Here is an 18,053-nt window from a genome sequence, read left to right as displayed (position 1 = left end):
ATTCCATTGTGCTCTCGCGAGAACTCTGGATTTCCAGTTAACCCTGTAGCTGGACATAGATATGTGTTCAAAATAATGGAAGTTCCAAGTCTTGCATTGCATTGAAAAACCTGGATAATCTTTTCAACTATATCAATTGGCCTATACTGTATATAACAAAAAATAATTTAGAGGTAGCCTATACCTCACAAATCAGCCAGACCCAAACTGGCCCAAATGTAACCCCTGAGTATTCCATCTTGTGTCTGGGGAAGCTATAAGCACTAGGGCTCACAGGAGTCTGTTTCTGGATCAAGAGCATTATGAAGGGCAAACATCAAAGCCTTCCAACTGGACATTGGGCTGTCTGATGCCTGTGGTTCTGTCTAGCCCATCATTTCCCAACTTTGGGGTCGGGTCCCCATGTGGAGTCGCCTGAAATTCAAATGGGGTCAGCTGAGATGTTAGGTAGGTATCGTACAATTGACCAGTGCATTACATAAAATATATACTGTAGCGTTGGTGTACAAGTGTACTAGTGTTTCCCACAATGCTTTGGAGCTGGGGTGTCGGGAGAACTTTGGGGGGTTATTGTATGTGACTTTATCTTTATTTACTGTTGTACATGTTTTAGTGTAGCGTGAATCCCTTTTTAGTTCTGCCTCTTGTGTGACCCTTCTTGTCGGTGTGGCTGTGTCCAACCCTGTGTGTGTAATGTATGAGTGACTTCCCTAGCGTGTGCTATGGATTATGTCTGTGTCCCTGCTCCTGATCTATCAATAAAGCTTTGTGTTTTGAATCAAGCCTTGCTTGAGTCATTACAATATATTTAATAGAAATGGTATCCAAGTCAAGTAACTAATAGGCTCCTTCATTACAATCTAGCTATGTAAATATAAAAACTTAGACATCCGACATGAGATCATCATGGTTAATGCTCGATCAACATTCCAAACAAAGTAGCAAAACAACCAGGCGAGTTAGTCAAACAAACAATTTAGCTTGCTAGGACTTTTGGGGAAAATACTGCTCTCAACTGGATGTTACAGCAGAGATGAGATGTGCTTTCTCACACAACATGTTGTGAATGATTGGGGTTGCCAACGTTTTGTGACATCAAAATAGGGTCACCTGCCAAAAAACTTTGGGAACCCCTGGCCTCCAGTGACCGCAACTCTGAGTGTACATTCCACCCATAGAATGGTTTCTCACTGTTCTCATTTAATAGGGTAGACGTTTGGGAAAAGTCAGTGTAATGTTATGTTTATGCAGGATTGACTAGCATACCGGTAATATAAAACAGCTTTTTAAAAGGAGACCTATTCAATCCCTATCTGCAACATGATGCTTGAATAGTCTTGGAATGGAGATAGTTGTGGCTCCTCCTAAACGCAAGGCGGCGACATTCCTTCTATGGCTCTATTGCGCACTTCCTTTCCACACGGAAGTAGTCAGACTAGCTACATGCACACACGTGAAAGGAGAGCGCACCATAATACTTCTATGGACAAAACAGATCTCCCCGAGGAAAACATGGATTTTGAAGAGGAATCTGAACAGAGAACTGTTAAAAAGAAAAAAGATAAGGGGAAGAAATCAACAAAAGTCAAAAAGTCTCAAGTACCAGTCGTGAAAAAGGATGAGATTGAGTCACGTTCCGTGGACACAGAGCCTGGAACTTCTTTTCCACCAACTTTCAGCGTGTCTGAAATAAAAAACAAACAACGGAGACATGTTATGTTCATGAGGTTAAAGCAAGAAAAGAGAAAGGTAGATTATGATGACAGTGTAATGATGTCTTCGTTTGAGATTGCTGTTTGCTGGGTAGAAGGAACCAGACCAGTGATGTTAATTTTGCTCTGTGTAGTGTAGTGGTGGGCCTTGGCTTTTTGTGAATTTGTCGTGACAGTCGTCTTTTTAAAAAAACATTCATGGAGAGAAACGTGTGGCTTATTACACGTGTAACTGTCAAACTGTTTTTGTCTTATAGCAAAGATTAGAGATACGGAAGAAGAGAAAGAAGGAGAGGGAAGCCCTTGGTGACAAGGTAAGTGAAATGCTGACACTAACGTAAACAGGTCTGAAATGACCTGTAATCACTTGTCACAGTAGGTTGTCATTATTGATGGATTGTATATGGTTTCATGTAAAAGGTTAAAAAAAATGGTTTGACATTCATAGCTCTACACTGTAGAAATGCATTATTTTCAGCAATGTACAGTAGTTGATTTCCTGTTAAGGTGATGCAGGCTGTCTGCATCCATTATTCATATGGTTCTAACCTTTACATGGTTCGTCTCTTTTTCAATGTGCAGGCACCACCAAAAGAGGTTCCAAAAACTATTGAAAATCAGAGAATATACGATGAAACAACGGTTGATCCCCAGGATGAAGAGGTAATATATTGTTTGTTGAACATCACAAACATTGGAGCCGGAAAAACAGTTACCAATATGTTAATGGAATGTGCATTTGTGTGTTTGTTTTGTTCAGGTTGCATTTGATGAGGGAACAGATGAGTTCTCTGCTTACTTTAACCGTCTCACAAACCCCAAGGTTTTAATCACCACATCAGACAGACCCAAGACCGTAAGTTTTTCTCATTCAACTGTGGCAATTGACATTAATTATTCTGGAATGTTTTTTTTTTATATATATTATTTTTATAAAATGTCCAAGTTTTGTGTTATTATGTTAGATGTTGCCTAGCCAAACCACATGGGTTTCATCATTTGCATAGTGAAACATTCATGATTGTCTTCATGATTTTGTTTCAATGATAAATTCCCATCAACAAGAGAAAGACATCACACTTAATACTACTCCATGTGGTTTCTTACAGTTTGATTGCATTTCTGTGCACAGGTGTTCTAACTTAATCCCGTCCATGCTTGTTGAGTAATTACTATGTTGTTGTTTTTTTTTCAGAGAACTATTAAGTTTTGTGATCAGCTGGCGACAGTCATACCAGACGCTCACGTGTACTACAGAAGAGGCCTCGCTCTAAAGAGGATTATTCCACAGTGCGTATCCAGGGGCTTCACATATCTCTTGGTTATCAACGAGGACAGAAAAGTGCCCAGTATCCTTGCATCTCTGGTTTTACTCACATGGTTTTACTCTAAGCTAGTTGAATGAGTAATTTACATTAAAGAATCCCATGGGACATAGACCTTATATAATATAACCAGCATTTTTTCATGCAGCAATTAATTAATTATCCACCACATATTTTATTCATTTGTATTGTGTATTACAATACTTGGTACTTTTTCTCCATTAAGTGTATCAGTGCTTTATGGTCTTTCAGTATCAGTCATAATAAATCACTCTAAATAAGGAGCCGATTTAATACCTTGTTGCACAGTTTGCTGCTCCCCTTAACCCTCCCTTTCAAAAGATGGTATGGTTCTCTGTCATCTTCCTGATGGCCCAACTGCTCACTTCAAAATCAGCAACGTCAGGCTACGCAAGGAAATGAAAGTAAGTCAGATATTCTGTTGAGTTTTCTTTCTGCAGAGTTTTCTTTCTGGAGGTTGTGCTTAATCATTTAATGTGGGTTGCCTCAGGCAAAGACAGGTGTTTACAGTCACAGGCCATTTATTTACATATGCAGTTCACTAGTGCTGTCAGTTAAACGCGTTATTAACGGCGTTAACGTAAACCTATTTTAATGGCGTCAATTTTTTTAACCCGAGATTAACGTTCTTTTGGTTAAACAAACTTTGTAGTTTTTTCACATGCTGTTGCAACAACTAGTAACGTTAGAACAACTACAACACTACACTGGATTTAGCTAGACCGGAAACTAAACAATACGCACTGACGAATGGAATGGAACGTTGTATGTGATGCACGTACACATACAACGCATGTGATGCACGCCCCCTTTTAGGGAAAAGATGACTGATATAATGGAAACCTATGCTGCATCCAAGTGGGGAGCGAAAAGGGCTTATACTTACTAAATCCTGAAACAAACGTGAATAAAAGGCACAAAATAAGGTTGGTGTAAGAGTTATCTGTGTGTTTATGGGATTAATGTGACCATGTTCCTATGGTTTGTTCTTTCTAGTTTACAGGAGTGTCACGAATGTATCGATAGGCACAGTCAAACTGCCCGTGGCTGACTATAACTAAGTTCAGCAAGCTTAACTTTACATGTTAACTTGTTTTCCTCTAAAATGGGGCGTGATGCAGATTAAATGTATCTTTATGATGATGCGCCGTTAGTAGGCTTCGTAAAGGCATGCTGCACACACTTGTTTGGGCTTACGAGCCGGCCAAAGAGTAGTAGCCTAGGCTGACGCATTAAATTTGTGCCGCCAAAGATTCTTCTACCGTCACTTGTTCTGTTATCGACATTCCTCTTTGGCTGCTACTATTTGCGTTGCACTCTGCTTTCGACATTCATTTGCATTAGATTCCATTCTTTTCAATACAACTCCGCACACCAGCATCGCACTTTGGCGCCGTGTAAATCACGATTCAGTTATATTTGGTCGATGCTGCTCCATAAAATCCATTGTTCATCCAGTGTTTGCCTGTTAAAAACTTCGGCGCTGATGTGTGTGGCAAGTGACAGTGCACCATAGACTGTAGGCCTATAAAATGGCAATGCACTCATGTTGAAAACTTCCTTATTTTCAACTGAACTCAAAGATACAGAATATAATATTTTCTGTTTGTTATGCCCTTTATAATGTGTGTAGGCCTACATTTTGTGCACGCACTTCTGCGGTAGCATTTATATCAGCTAAATTTCTGAAGAATATTGTGTTGCTTCAGGTCTGCTGCACATCTTTTGAAATTTGTAATAATCAAATAGACCTACGTCTTAAAATTCAGTTAATAAAGTAACTTGCTTTGCTTTCATTTGAATCTCAATCAAGATAAACAATAATTGCTTTATTGTTAATATGGACTCCTGGAAAGTTCAGAAATGCAAAAAAATAGAATTTTAACCATATGATAAAATATGTGATTAATCGTGATTAACTCTAGGAATTCAGCGATTAATCGCGATTAAAATTTTTAATCGTTTGACAGCACTACAGTTCACAGAATCAGAGGGAATTTTGAAATTCTTGTTGCACACTCTGTTGACAGAATGGACAAATTTACTCGTTTGACGAAGACGTCACCATCTCAGGAAGCTCCTCCGATGTCCACTTAATTGGTTTCTTGTTTAATTTGGGAAATTTGCCTGCCTCTCGTAGGCTAGGCCTACTCGTTCATGACTACAACTGACAGCTGTTGACAGTTGGCCTTTGCTGGCAACCCAAATAGGAGAACACGCCAGCCCATTATTAATACTCTATTCTAGAATGAAAATTCCAAGAGATTCCGCCCCGTAACTCTTTTTTCACAGGTTTTACGGGGTATAGTAATGTTGTCAAATAAGCCATTACTTCAATTCATTGTGTTTCCTTACTCTCTGACGACATATGGTGATCATTTTTTGAATGGTTACAGTTTTTTTTCCATTATTTCCTACATACTGGTCCTTCAAAGTTTGCAGACACTGTTCCGGAATGCAGGAGTAAGCCAGTGCTGTTTTTAAGATTTTAGAATTGAGTACGTATAATGGTGTGAAATTACTGATTTGAAATTATTAAGAATTCCAGGCAGATAATTTCAGATTTTTTTTCTTGCTCTAAGGAAATATCAGACCATTAAAACGGTAGCCTATTAGTGTCCTTAATCCTTTAGACCAATGTTTCTCAAACTATTTGCCTATTGATGAGGGGACTGCTCTTCCGCGCAATCAAGTTATGCCCAGTGCTTCTGTCACATGATCTGGATCTGGATCCGGCCCGCAAATTAATTATCTACGGCCCCCGGGATGATATTTGATTAGTATTATAACCGGCCCGCAGGCCACAGCCGCCGGCTGCTGTTTTGCACGCACCAATACTCCATTTCCCACCATGCAACGGTAGCCCACGAACTCACTGCGGCGCTGCAAGTGGGCCTCGGCTTCATTATTCATCAGTATTCAGTCAGGGCAGATGTCAACTTTCAGCTACCCCCCTCCCCAGTGTTGTGCCTGAACACGTTCATTGAACGAAAGTTCATGCACCATCATATGAACTTCGTTCATATTTTGAAGCCGAACGTGAACTGAGCGTTACTGTATTAGCCTACTACTGCCTGATGAGCGTTACTGTGAACTTCGTTCATTCTGGTGTCTGTGAACGGCACGCTCTTTCAGTTTAACTTCGTTGAATAGGGTGTCAGATTTCTACAGAGCCTTCCTCGCGAAAACCCGGCTATGCAGGTCACCATTTGTCAAACTATGGGCCGCGGTCCGCAATGTGGACAATGGTCTGCAGAGTGAAATTATTCCCGGGCCATGGTCTGATAATTTGCTGCGCAATTGATCAAGGAGCCATGGACAGAAAAAAGAAAACAAACATTTCTGCAATTAGTAGGAAATACTTGTTTGGTGTCATCAAACATAGAGGCATAGAATTAAGTCGTGGTATGGGCGTTTATTCAATGCATGCGTGTGCACGTTGGTAGCAAAGCTAAGCTTCAACCTATCGGAAGGCTATTTAATTATGAAACGGCATTTAATAGAACGACGTGGATTTATGCAACTTCCCTAAAAAAAAACAGAGCACAGACTATATAAAATACTGTTTGGCATTAAGTATTAAAGTCAGCCAAAAGCTATTAATTAGTCTTAGTTAAAGATCTCCAGATCACTGATTTACGCATGATCTGATCCGCCATTTACCATTCACAAAAGCTGGTATTGTGTTTCCTGAATCCTTACATTCAGGCATTCAAATGAAATGTAATTAGCATATAAATATTCTATCAGTGTATGATGCTTGCATGAGGGAAACATCCCAAAACAACGGCACCCATATAACTGCTGTTGTTTTGAGAAGTATTTCTCATGCAAGCATCATGCAACAATGCAAAAACAATGAAACTATTGTAGGCCTAATTATATTTTACATTAGTAAAGCAGTACTCTGATGTGCATGTTTTCACAAACTTTTGTGAACAATCTTAGCACTTTAAACATTGACTGTTTTGAAGTGCATGTATAGCAATATAGTAATATATATAGTTATAATAATTGTGATATCATAATGATAATTTGATGGGGGGTTGGAGAAGGGGGTGGGTTCATGTAGGTGGGCCCTATGACCCCAAAGTATGCCTTGACTGGGCCTCAGGTTTAAAGAAGTTTGAGAAAGGCTGATGTAGACGACAAAGCAGCAAGGAGGCATCGTATGATCATTTAAACAAGTTTTATGACAAGGTCGGTGAGGATGGGAAAAATCGTACATTTCTGTGCAAACTTTGCCCGCACTTTAGTCACAGTCATTATTCATTTAATCATTAAATAAAATACAGTACACGTCTTGGTTCAATAGGTTACGTGCAGTCATTTTAATATGTTTTAATAAACATTGAACCAGTCCGGCCCTCGGCTTGTAGCAAATTTGTTTTTTGTCCCTATAATGTATTTGACTTTGACATCCCTGTTATAGCACATTGACCCCTGTGCATGAAATGCGCTATATAAATAAACTTGCCTTGCCTAATGGACGTGTTGTTAAAAAGCATGATGCACTGTATAAATAAACTTGCCTTGCCTAATGGATGTGTTGTTAAAAAGCATGATGCACTATATAAATAAACTTGCCTTGCCTAATGGATGTGTTGTTAAAAAGCATGATGTTTGTTTTCCCCTCAGAGGCGAGGGAAGGAGCCCACAGAACACTCCCCCGAGGTCATCCTGAACAACTTCACCACGCGCCTTGGCCACAGCATCGGCCGCCTGTTTGCTGCGCTCTACCCCCACGACCCGCACTTTGTCGGACGTCAGGTGGCCACCTTTCACAACCAACGAGATTTCATCTTCTTCCGGTTCCACCGGTAAGTGTCATGGATGAAAGCGCTTACACACTGTGTGTTGGACTTGACTCCGTGCCTTTTCAGGTATTTTGTGTCTATTTTTGGTCTAATTTTACCAGCGGGATCGTAATTCATACCAATGGATGTATTTAACAGCGTCAGTAATGTCAGTAACAACATGTATAATCTAGAACCCTGTGTTTGACTTGACATTCTAACATACTCCTTTGGACACTTTCTGCACTGGTGCATGGCATAACTGTTGCGATGGACTGTTTGCCAAAGCACCAACATTTTGTTTCTGTGTGGAGGAAGGACTTGTGCGTGTTGACGGCTTGTGAGTTGTCATGCTCTGGCTTAGTCGTGTTTGCAATAGCAAAACAAATATACTTTGGAGACCAAAATGTTCACGTCAGGTCAGTGTACTACAGTGTACTACTACTACCAAGGAGAAACCAATTGAATCAGTCCTTTTAAAGGCTAGGCCCCATTCACTTAACCTGGGTGAATCAAGACCAACCAAATTTGAGTAGAGGAGGTCCGTCTGGAGATCTTCCCATTTAAGCCAATTTCTGAATCACCAAAAACCCAAGATCCAATCATAAACACTTATCTAACCTGGGGTGGGCTTTACTTGACAGACAGAGAAGTACAGTTTAACAGTGCTGTTCAACACAACCAATGGCTGCGCTGATAGCTAAATTGAGATATGAGAAGCAGTATGGTGTTATATTAGCCTGGCTACCAGTCACTCACACTCATTAAGGATCACAGCATGTGCGCCCTCTTGTGTCTAAATTAAGGATTAACTGACCACGGATTAAAAAAAACATCAGGCCTTTCCTGGTTACCCTAAGAACACATTCTGTGCAGACCATTTGAGAATTCTTGAGAAAAGAGTTATAATCACTGTACCTTGAACAACAAATGGGCCTCCGGTGATGCTACCTGCAGCTGGTTAAATAGGAGGAGGTGCTAAGGATGGAGATAGTTCAAGTATAAAACACTTTTCCACTGTGACTTGACTCAAACACCAAATACAAACTAGAGGTATTGCAGTCCCACCCTATAACCTACGGTCTGTTGACAGAGACGGCTCTTTAACTAGCCATAGCGGGAATCTTTGGAGTCAGTTGTAGGTCAGGGTTGCTATGAACCAGTTTAGGACAGAGGAGCAAAAGGGACCCTGAGAAATGTAGTTTTGATAGTCTTATGGATGGATTTGTCATCCAAATGGAAGTCCTGCTTCTAAAATGCCACATGATGATCTTTCACATTTATTTGTCAAGAGGATCTGATCAGCAGAATCAGTTGTGAATATCAGTGTGACTGATTTTCTCCTGCATTGGTCCACACAGGTACATCTTTAAGAATGAGAAGAAGGTGGGTATTCAAGAACTTGGACCACGCTTCACCCTAAAACTTCGCTCTCTTCAAAAGGGGACCTTTGACTCCAAATTTGGGGAATATGAATGGGTTCACAAGGTGAGTCTTCAGTTATTATTAGTCTGCTATCTGCTAATACTAGTTTATTAAATGAAATGATTCAATTCTATTATAAGTTACCTGAATTAAAAGATAATTATAGTACTAACCTGAAAACGTACTAATGACCCATCTTTCTGTCTCTTCTATAGCGTCATGAGATGGACACCAGTCGTAGAAAATTCCACCTGTGAACAGTCTTTCTGCTGTGTAGCACCACACTTTTATCTCCCTCTTCCTCTCCCTCTCAGTCTCTCTCTCTCTCTCTCTCTCTCTCTCTCTCTCACTCACTCACTCACTCACTCTCACAAACACACACACGAATGAATAAATATTTTTTTTTGCATTTTTTTTGTCATCCAAACTACATATGTTGTTGTGAGTCTTTGGCAATAAAATGTAAAGTTGTTCAAAGATGTTATGTAGCATTTACTCTTCGACTAATAGATAATGAGGGCAGACACAGTGAATATTCCTATGCGTGTGTGTCTCACATCCTGCTGGGGAAAAAATGGAATAGTGGGGGAGAAAACAGAAAGCATTGTCGTTGTTTAAGTCACATGTTGTAATTAGCCCCAAAAGTAAGCAATTTCGTACTTACAGGCTGAAAAATCTTTGAAAAGTTATGGAAAGTTTTTGACATTTTGTCAGTGAAAATGGGTGGGAACCCTACAGTAAAAATAAAAGGGCAGAAATAATATAATAACACAATCTTGAGATGTGGGTAACTTCTCTTAGGTCAAAATAACACCTTTTTCATTGATATTAATGATGTATTAGTTATATATTTTTTTATTCTAACTGTTGTCAAAAGATGCACTTGCTTTCTGCACATCTATCACTTCAACTCGTTTTTTTCTTTGGTTAGGCTAACTTTTGTGTTGCCCGGGTATGACAAAACCAAGGGTTAATGCCGATAGTGTTGGACAAAGCACGAGCTTGAAAGGGAGATTTTATTGCTTCTTTGTAGCCTACTTACTGCTCACTAGACATGTTATGGAGTAGCCTACCATATAAATACCATAGTTACCGTTACGTTGAAGTAGGTGCATCGGCGTATATTTTTCACTACACTAGCTATTCTATCCTTCCAAATTTTAATATCCTCAATTTGATGTCGATTTGAGACTAGCATTTATAGTTGCTGTTCCCGTAACGATGAGGCTTACCATCTCAGTGTTTGATTACACAAGATTGTAACTTAGCAGTGCGGTCCACTCCCACGGAGGGATACCAAGAGATCGCTTGAGTCTAGGGAACACGATTGGAGAATTCTTGCGTGTTCGATAAATGGTAAATGTAGGCTACCCAAACCTTTCCAATTGCCTAGCATGATGATGAACCACAGAGGAAGACGCCTAAGCTCTGAGGTATGTCGGTAGTTCAATAGTGTCTCAACATACTTCATCAGTTAACGTTATCAAAATGTAAAATGCTTGTGTTTAAAATGGAAATGAAGGAAATTTATGTGTACGCATTTCTTTGTGATCTGGGACAGTGTTTGGAGTTACACGTACTCTGTGTGCCTATTGAACTGTGGAATTCAAAAAGAAACACAATTTCATCTGAAGTCATTGATAATTTCATATCTGCAGGGCTTATAAGGTAAGTTAAAATAGTTAACAAACAGTAGCCTAATAACCATAATCCTGTAGATTAATAAAGTAAAACTCCCTATTTTTGTCCCAGGGTTTATCCAGATATCACACTGAAAGCACTTAGAGATGAACTTGGGGTCCTACTTGGTGGAGACATCATAATTGACAGATACTCCTTCCTAAAATGTGTTGGTAGAAGTCTGGCACTGGTAAAATTGATTTATAACTTAGAAGAAACTATGAACTATTGTGGGAAGGTGGCATGTGGTTTACATGTTGAAATGTATATTTCCATCACAGGTCAAGCCCAAACAAGAAAGAGAACTCAAAGTAAAAGCTTTCTCACCTCCCTATGTAAGTTAACAACCTGTTTGGATTCATACTGGGTACATTTCACCAAATGAAATTCAGCAACTCTTCCATTGGTCCATGATTTGTCTTTAGGCCCCTTATCCTGAACTGTACCTGTTGCCCTCTTTTCTGGACACCAGTGGAAGCACGCGGTCACACTCACACACCTCAGAGATGCAGAGTTACAGCTCAAACCCACACACCAGCTTTCGCTCAGAGCCATTAACATCAATAGCCACGGAATCAAAAGAGCCTGTCCGGTTTCCTGAAATAAAAAAGCTGTCCAATCAGCCTCCAACTCTTAGTCTGGATGGTGATGGTGGCGGTGTTGACGATGATAGCTTAATTTCCAGTGAGGACAAAGAGGAAGATGGTTCTTCTTACAATTCAGGATGGGGAGAAGACCACAGCCAAAACGAGAACATTCGTGAGCAGCTTCATACCAAAAAAGGTAAGAATAGTAGGCCTGTGATTGACATAGATAAAGGAATTGGCAGCAGTCAATGTGTATTTTAATTCATTGTTTAAAACATCTGTGTGTTTGTGTAACGTATGAAAGAATCAAGCTGAATAGAGCTAGTATTAGTATTAAGAGTATCAGTAATATCCTGTCATTTTAATCAGACAGCAAATCTTGTGGCACTGTCATTTTTGACAAGAAAACATTACAGCTCTTTTTGATGATATAGGACGTAATCAGCTATGTTTATTGGTGTTGGCTGAACATTTTCAATTTCTCAGGAAATCCCGACAAGTTATGCCCAGCCAGAACGGTCAGTTCGGCAACAAAGAAATGTTCCACAAAGAGAATCCAAACCAGAGACTCAGGAGTGCCTGACTCCGTGGAGGATGTGGACAGCTTATCTCTCAACCAAGACAGGTCTCCCTGACACGCCTACATTCCATAATATTCCCAGATGTATTACTACCTAACATCTATATGGTATGCATACTTTTTTATATTATTATTTGTACACAGAAAATACAGAGACAACAAAAACAACAGAATCGAGTATACAAAAGAGGTCAGTTTGACATTCCTTTTTTTGACAAAGAAACTGAGGTCGTCCATTCGGGGGGGGTGACACAGTAACTGTGAATAGCTGTGTGTCTGGGGGGGGTGACAGTAGCTGTGAATAGCTGTGTGTCTGGCGGGGGGGGGGGGGGGGGGGGCGTTCTACATGCTCAGGAAGTCCCAGACGGTTGCTAATGACTCATGCGGTTTCTTGTAAATGGGCCGTGAGCTTTTGTTTAATGCCGAGATGTCAAACCCAGCAGGTGGTCTGTTTTTTACTGGTGTACTGTGTAATACAGGCCATAACACTAGGCATGTTGTATTTCTTTATGCAAAGCTTCTTTGATGAGATGTTTTTTCAAAGGTCAAGGCTCATTGTTTGTGTCTCTTAAGTGTTCTCCAACAGCAGCTTCCTCCTATATAATCACTGCAAGAAAACCTGTGGTCACCGTCTTCTCGACTAACAGTATGACCAAACTCCATTCACATCCTTGCTCAGTGCTGTGGTGTGCTATGCTGCTGTAGAACCCAGTTCACGCCTCCAACTGTTCTCCTCAGGGCAGGAGCTACTGGAGGAAGTCCGAATGGTGATGGAGGAGAGAAAGCAGTTGGAACGGATTAGACAAGACCTTCTGAGGAAGGGCAAAGACCTTCTGGCTCTCAACAGACACCGGAGGAATCAAGGTATTATCAACAACAACATTTATATAGTGCTTTTCAAGGCAACCAAAGCGCTTTACACTGAAGGGGGAACCCTCACCAACCTGGGTGATGCACGGCAGCCATTACGCACCAGAACACCCACCTCACATCAGATCAAAGTATCAGCGTGTGAGATGAGGATGATCCCTGTCTTACACCAGAAGTGGTGTTGCAGCAGCAACAACAATGGACTTGCTCTACCACCACTGCTGACTTTCTCTACTCCCCTAGTCAGCGTGTAACAAAGCATACTCAAAGCTATATGTAGCACGCAGCAATAGCCACTCATACTAGAAACACGATATATGATTTTTGACGATATGGTATGATTTTAACTTCAAATATATTATTGCCACTTGCCAAAACGCCTATTCGGCTGAATTAACGGTGGACGTGCTCTATAGTATAGAGCATGTCCTTATATTTAGTTCAAGTCAATTGGAGTGAGTTGAAGAGCAAAGCAGTCAGGTCACACTTGCTGCCCATGCTGAATCAGTGCCTGTATAAAACAGTCTGTGACTGTACTTTAAGTCTAATCTAACACATTCAGATATTCCTACATTTCAGTATGACAGATAGACCTGCAGCATTTTCTTTTAACTAGTGTGAATGCAAGAGCAGGTCACTATGTTATCAATGCATTTTCCATCTAAAATAGGCCTTACAGATGTCTGAATTTATCCTAGGACACGTCTGGTCCAACACATTCGGATGTAGTCTGTATCTTTTTTCAGCTCGTAATGGCTGGAAGAGGAATTATTTTGATTCCAAGAAAGCTACGGCACCCCTGGAAGAAAGCCTGAAGAATGTCCGGCAGGAACTGGAGACTTTCTACAACAAACTCTTGCAACAGCTACAAGCGAGAGAAGGCAGAAAGAAACACAGACGTCTGGGGAAAGTCTCCAGCATTAAAGTGAGTATTAATGTGCCCTGCAACATAGATATGGCCATATTAATTGGATAACCAGTTGAATGTCATCAATTAACTATATCCCTTTTCAGAATGATCTGATCATCCAGATTATGACAGAGAGCTACGAAATAGATGATTTAAGAAGGAAGGTAGAAGACTGCAAAATGAAACTGGAAACAGAGCAGAAGGTTTGTCAAATTTTCCTAGATTGTTGTTGACAAAACTAATTTTTACAGCTAATCAATTTTCTCCCAACTATTTCAGCTAAGAGTACAAGCGGCCACAGAACGACAAACACTGAAGGCTGAGCTGGCTTCAAAGAAATCACAGCCTTCTGTCTACAAGTCACCTGTAGATGTTGGAGGCAGCGGGCAGCAGTATACCAAACCTCCTGCAGTGCAGAAACAAGCCTGACCTATAGGAAATCGGACCATAGAGCTTGAACATATTTCAGTAAAAATATTTAAAGGCATAATCTGTGATCCAAAACCCTTTTTTTCCCTTTAAATCTATAGAATTGCTCATCATCGCCTGCTAGCTGTGTTTTGGTTCTATATATATAAAAAACAAAACATAGAATGATTCAACTCAAGGATCACGGATTGCATTTTTAAGGACATGTTTTTAGTGAGGAATGTAATATGTTTATTTGGCAAGAAGTGTTACGTTCTAAGCTTTGTTAGGGATTTTATAGGGATAATTAAGAGGTTGAAGACTTTTGTAAATATTATTGTTTATTGCACGTGTTGAGGTGTATTACAAAGAGGGAACAAAACAAATAATTCTTATGTAAAACTGATTGAATAAAGCTGCCGTTAAATCTGATGGCATGGACAAGTACCCCTGAATGCCAGAGGAAGCTGCCTCTACTGCCCCTCTGGAGACAATACAGCGTGTTGACTCTAAGACATACTTTTCACCTCCAAGGTGACTTCCCCCCATTCAGTTTCCCTGGTTGCTACCAGAGCATTCCACATGTCTCTGCTCTGTTGCTGGGCGACAGGGTTGTTGCTGTAGTCCAGAAGGTTGCCGTTCCACATGCCGATGCCTCTCAAGCCAAACTTGTTAACGTAGGCTGCCTTCAGGGAGATGCTCTCTGGGTCGTCGTACCACACCTGGTGGATCTGGCCGTCTGCATCCTGAAAGAGATAATTTAGAGGTATTTGAATTTAAAATTCAAAATGTAGGCTTTGGGCTGATTAAGGTTTGGCTAAAACCTGGCTTTGTGGCTATTACAAGCCCTTTCTAATGAAGTTCATCTTCAAAGCTAGTCATTTGTGACCCCTTGGTATGCCCATTTATTGTGTACACAGTGTTAACCTAACCAAGATAAAGCACAAAGATCTCAGAATAACAGTGTGGTTGTGTAACTACATTGTGTTGACTGACTGCACAACTCAGTCAAGCACCTGCCCGGACTCAAACCCGCAACTTGCGGCAACTCGGATAGGGAGGCAGGAGTGGTAGCAACCCATGGGTGCTAGAATCTCTTACTAGCACGTCTCTCAAGGCATCAGGAGAGAGGTTTACTAAACAAATACATGCTGCACAGCTAGCGTACCAGCTGGCTACCATTACACTTGCACAGCACAGTGAAGACTTTACTTTGTAGTTGTAGTAAGGCGACTGCTGCTCCACGTCCCACATCCTGCCAGACATGGAGCTGTTGATCTGCTTCATCATGAAGCTGTAGGGAATCTGACGCCCAGCCGCATCGCTGCATGGGGCCCCACGGAACGGAACCTTCTGGATTTCACACGCTCCACCCTACAATACAAACAAACTGGTCAGCCCAGAGCCTTATAGATATCCTTTATATGGCTCTGGGTCAGCCTATTAGAATGAGAATGTTACTTTCTATAGAATGAGAATGTTACTCTTTAGGGAAAAAAGACTGGAACTGGTAATTTTGAAATTGTATTTTGATATAAAATGAATTCAATGATTGTACATAACATTTGACCAAAATGTAAAGGCTATTCTATATCATCTCTCCAAACAACACAAACAAAATATTTGCTTAACTGATTAGGTGGTAGCAGTGCTGCAAATATTCAGACATGTGTTTATGAATCCCACAACTGTGCAGAACTGACGGATATCAGCATTGCAAAAACCTGGCATTTGGTACCTGTGAGAAGGTTAGACAAGGGTAATCATACCCATACCAAGGCACCCCCATCACGAGTTTCCTTGGATCAATCTTCATCTTTATGTACTGCTCATATGCTGAAAGAGAAACAGAAACTTAGGCAATGTCAGCTTGGACTGTGTGGCCTGTAAACTCCCTTGTCTGCTTCACCCTGGTGTGAGTCCCTCACTCACCTGTCAGTGTCTGGGTGTAGGGTGCGTTAGCCAAGGCCATGCAATCTCCCCATATCTGACTCTGCTCATCATATGACATCACAAAGAGCAGATCACAGGAATCAGCAATGGCAGAGTAGTCATAGCAACGTTTGTCTATACATTTGGGAGACCACGCCACATCAAAAGATACCTGTGAGTAAAAATGTAAAAAGCAAATTGAGTTGAACTGCTTAAGAAAAAATACTTCAAATTTTGATAAATCTGTCGTTCTTTACCTGGGAACCATGAATCTCTTTGTGAAAAGCATCTGTGGTCTCTTTGACTAATGCCGTCAAAGCAAAATACTCTGGAGAGTTCTCCTCTACAGCCTGCTCTATGTCAATATTGATGCCATCCATGAACTGTCTCTTTGCCAAGCTGACTTTCTCCTTGATCCAGATAGTCCTGTTGGTGGGATCTACCATTGCTGAGACTGACACATCCCCTGAACGCAACCAAAATAGCACAAGTCTGTTAACTTTAATATTGTGTTGTAGGTTATTATAATACATTGCACAATGACTAAGCTTACTAAAATAGAATTATTGTCCAAATTATATGCTAGAACTTGCCACCTGTTTGACATATCCTATAGTTCTTCAATTGCCCGATCCATCCACTAGATGGGGCCATTCAATCTAGGCTCAAACATTGAAAGTGGACTTATACACAGGCTTGTCATGTTGTGAAGTTTACTGAAGTGTCTGTCTGTCGCTGATGTGTAACTGATTAAATGGTAAGGGGGGTCTATTGACCGTCGACACACACACATTGTTTATATTAGCCTACCTTTCAGAACAAGCCGGACTCCTTTGGAATGGGCAAAACACATTAGTTCTGCATCATACTGTCCAAAGGCAGCGATGGTCGTCAATTTGGTCCAGTCGTAAGACTTCCATGACTTTCCACCGACATCAAACACAAACACCTGACAAAAAAGCAAGAGGCATTATTCTTTATTATCCCTGATACATATATCTAATAAGAAGTTCACGACAAAAGCGAAACTGACGTTTTAGCGTTACTACCTCAAATTGAGTCTCGTTTTGAATTTGTTTACAGAGTTCCTGTTCCATGCAAGGACAGTCGTCGTCATCAACCCCGAATGCGCTGAAGAACAGCGCGCTTAGAACTGTGAACAATACAATTCGTAAAGAGCCCTCCATTGAACCACTTTTACCTACACCGGATTGTTCAATTTATTTTGCCACAAATGCGAGGAAGAGTCATCTGTCATGTGAGCACCAGCGCCAATTGTGCTATTTGTCAAAGTAAGAGACCTTGTGGTTCTCTATCGCACATACCCGAACCGAATACGGAAATTGAAGCACATTGTCACGTGTCAGGATGGCCGAGCGGTCTAAGGCGCCAGACTCAAGGTGACAATCCTTCCATACAAGTGGGTGTTCTGGTCTCTGAATGGAGGCGTGGGTTCGAATCCCACTTCTGACATGTATTTTATTGACAGCTAATAGGCCTACAGCTATTCCCTAACCGATTAACATCTAGATTGGCTCATGTAAACCTCAACTAAATTGGCATTAACTTGGGTGTCACAATACCGTATCCTAAATCCTATAGGCTACAAAGCATCATTGACCTTTCGGCCTCTGAATAAGCTGGAATGTTGATTTTAACCGCTAAACCCACATTGTCAGGGTCAGGGAATGCTAGTTACAAAGCTACAAGACTTTACCACATTAACCCATAGATGCAAAAGTGGGTCAAAAATGACCCGGTGTGGTTGTTTTCTTGCAATATCATTGTAATGAAAAGTTGTTCGCAT

At 40.7% G+C, this 18,053-nt stretch overlaps 3 protein-coding genes and 1 non-coding gene across 6 annotated transcripts; 3 read left to right on the top strand and 1 right to left on the bottom strand.

Moving 5' to 3' along the window:
• The first annotated feature begins 1,412 nt into the window (after positions 1-1,412).
• Positions 1,413-9,758, top strand: rpf1 (ribosome production factor 1 homolog). Its single transcript, XM_048252629.1, has 9 exons — positions 1,413-1,749; positions 1,970-2,026; positions 2,295-2,375; positions 2,473-2,568; positions 2,908-3,061; positions 3,380-3,462; positions 7,697-7,878; positions 9,216-9,342; positions 9,495-9,758. Exons 1-9 carry the CDS (start codon positions 1,444-1,446, stop codon positions 9,534-9,536), a joined length of 1,128 nt encoding a protein of 375 aa, XP_048108586.1. The 5' UTR covers positions 1,413-1,443; the 3' UTR covers positions 9,537-9,758.
• A 485-nt stretch (positions 9,759-10,243) lies between these two features.
• Positions 10,244-14,746, top strand: spata1 (spermatogenesis associated 1). 3 transcript variants are annotated; one of them, XM_048253601.1, is made up of 12 exons: positions 10,244-10,712; positions 10,841-10,947; positions 11,032-11,149; positions 11,241-11,294; positions 11,385-11,742; positions 12,033-12,171; positions 12,271-12,316; positions 12,700-12,772; positions 12,865-12,990; positions 13,743-13,921; positions 14,011-14,109; positions 14,186-14,746. In XM_048253601.1, exons 1-12 carry the CDS (start codon positions 10,674-10,676, stop codon positions 14,333-14,335), a joined length of 1,488 nt encoding a protein of 495 aa, XP_048109558.1. In that variant the 5' UTR covers positions 10,244-10,673; the 3' UTR covers positions 14,336-14,746. The 3 variants fall into 3 exon arrangements, with proteins under 3 accessions (XP_048109558.1, XP_048109560.1, XP_048109561.1); XM_048253603.1 differs by lacking the exon at positions 12,700-12,772 and having other exon boundaries at positions 12,870-12,990; XM_048253604.1 differs by lacking the exons at positions 10,841-10,947; positions 11,032-11,149.
• Positions 14,657-17,584, bottom strand: ctbs (chitobiase, di-N-acetyl-). Its single transcript, XM_048253605.1, has 7 exons — positions 17,296-17,584; positions 17,057-17,195; positions 16,504-16,712; positions 16,247-16,418; positions 16,053-16,150; positions 15,527-15,688; positions 14,657-15,060 (listed from the first exon to the last, which is right to left on the bottom strand). The coding sequence occupies exons 1-7, from the start codon at positions 17,431-17,433 to the stop codon at positions 14,824-14,826; spliced, it is 1,155 nt and encodes a 384-aa protein (XP_048109562.1). The 5' UTR covers positions 17,434-17,584; the 3' UTR covers positions 14,657-14,823.
• Positions 17,585-17,608: 24 nt separating this feature from the next.
• On the top strand, positions 17,609-17,719 carry trnal-caa. The gene is made up of 2 exons: positions 17,609-17,646; positions 17,674-17,719. It is a non-coding gene; the product is annotated as a tRNA-Leu (tRNA).
• Positions 17,720-18,053: the final 334 nt, after the last annotated feature.

This window comes from Alosa alosa, chromosome 9 (assembly GCF_017589495.1).
Source record: "Alosa alosa isolate M-15738 ecotype Scorff River chromosome 9, AALO_Geno_1.1, whole genome shotgun sequence".
NCBI lineage: Eukaryota > Metazoa > Chordata > Actinopteri > Clupeiformes > Clupeidae > Alosa > Alosa alosa.
Note: the sequence above shows the minus strand (reverse complement) of the source record. Positions and strands in the feature narration are given on the sequence as shown.

Bases quoted from the DNA above. Each gene is read 5' to 3' on its own strand.
- rpf1 (XM_048252629.1), top strand. From the start codon at position 1,444: ATGCACACACGTGAAAGGAGAGCGCACCATAATACTTCTATGGACAAA. The intron at 1,750-1,969 runs GTAGATTATGAT...TTTGTCTTATAG, and splicing joins TAAAGCAAGAAAAGAGAAAG to CAAAGATTAGAGATACGGAA. The intron at 7,879-9,215 runs GTAAGTGTCATG...TGGTCCACACAG, and splicing joins ATCTTCTTCCGGTTCCACCG to GTACATCTTTAAGAATGAGA.
- ctbs (XM_048253605.1), bottom strand. From the start codon at position 17,433: ATGGAGGGCTCTTTACGAATTGTATTGTTCACAGTTCTAAGCGCGCTG. The intron at 17,196-17,295 runs GTAGTAACGCTA...CTTTTTTGTCAG, and splicing joins AAAACGAGACTCAATTTGAG to GTGTTTGTGTTTGATGTCGG. The intron at 16,419-16,503 runs GTAAAGAACGAC...TTTTACTCACAG, and splicing joins AAGAGATTCATGGTTCCCAG to GTATCTTTTGATGTGGCGTG.
- spata1 (XM_048253601.1), top strand. From the start codon at position 10,674: ATGATGATGAACCACAGAGGAAGACGCCTAAGCTCTGAG. The intron at 12,991-13,742 runs GTATTATCAACA...ATCTTTTTTCAG, and splicing joins CAGACACCGGAGGAATCAAG to CTCGTAATGGCTGGAAGAGG. The intron at 13,922-14,010 runs GTGAGTATTAAT...ATCCCTTTTCAG, and splicing joins GGAAAGTCTCCAGCATTAAA to AATGATCTGATCATCCAGAT.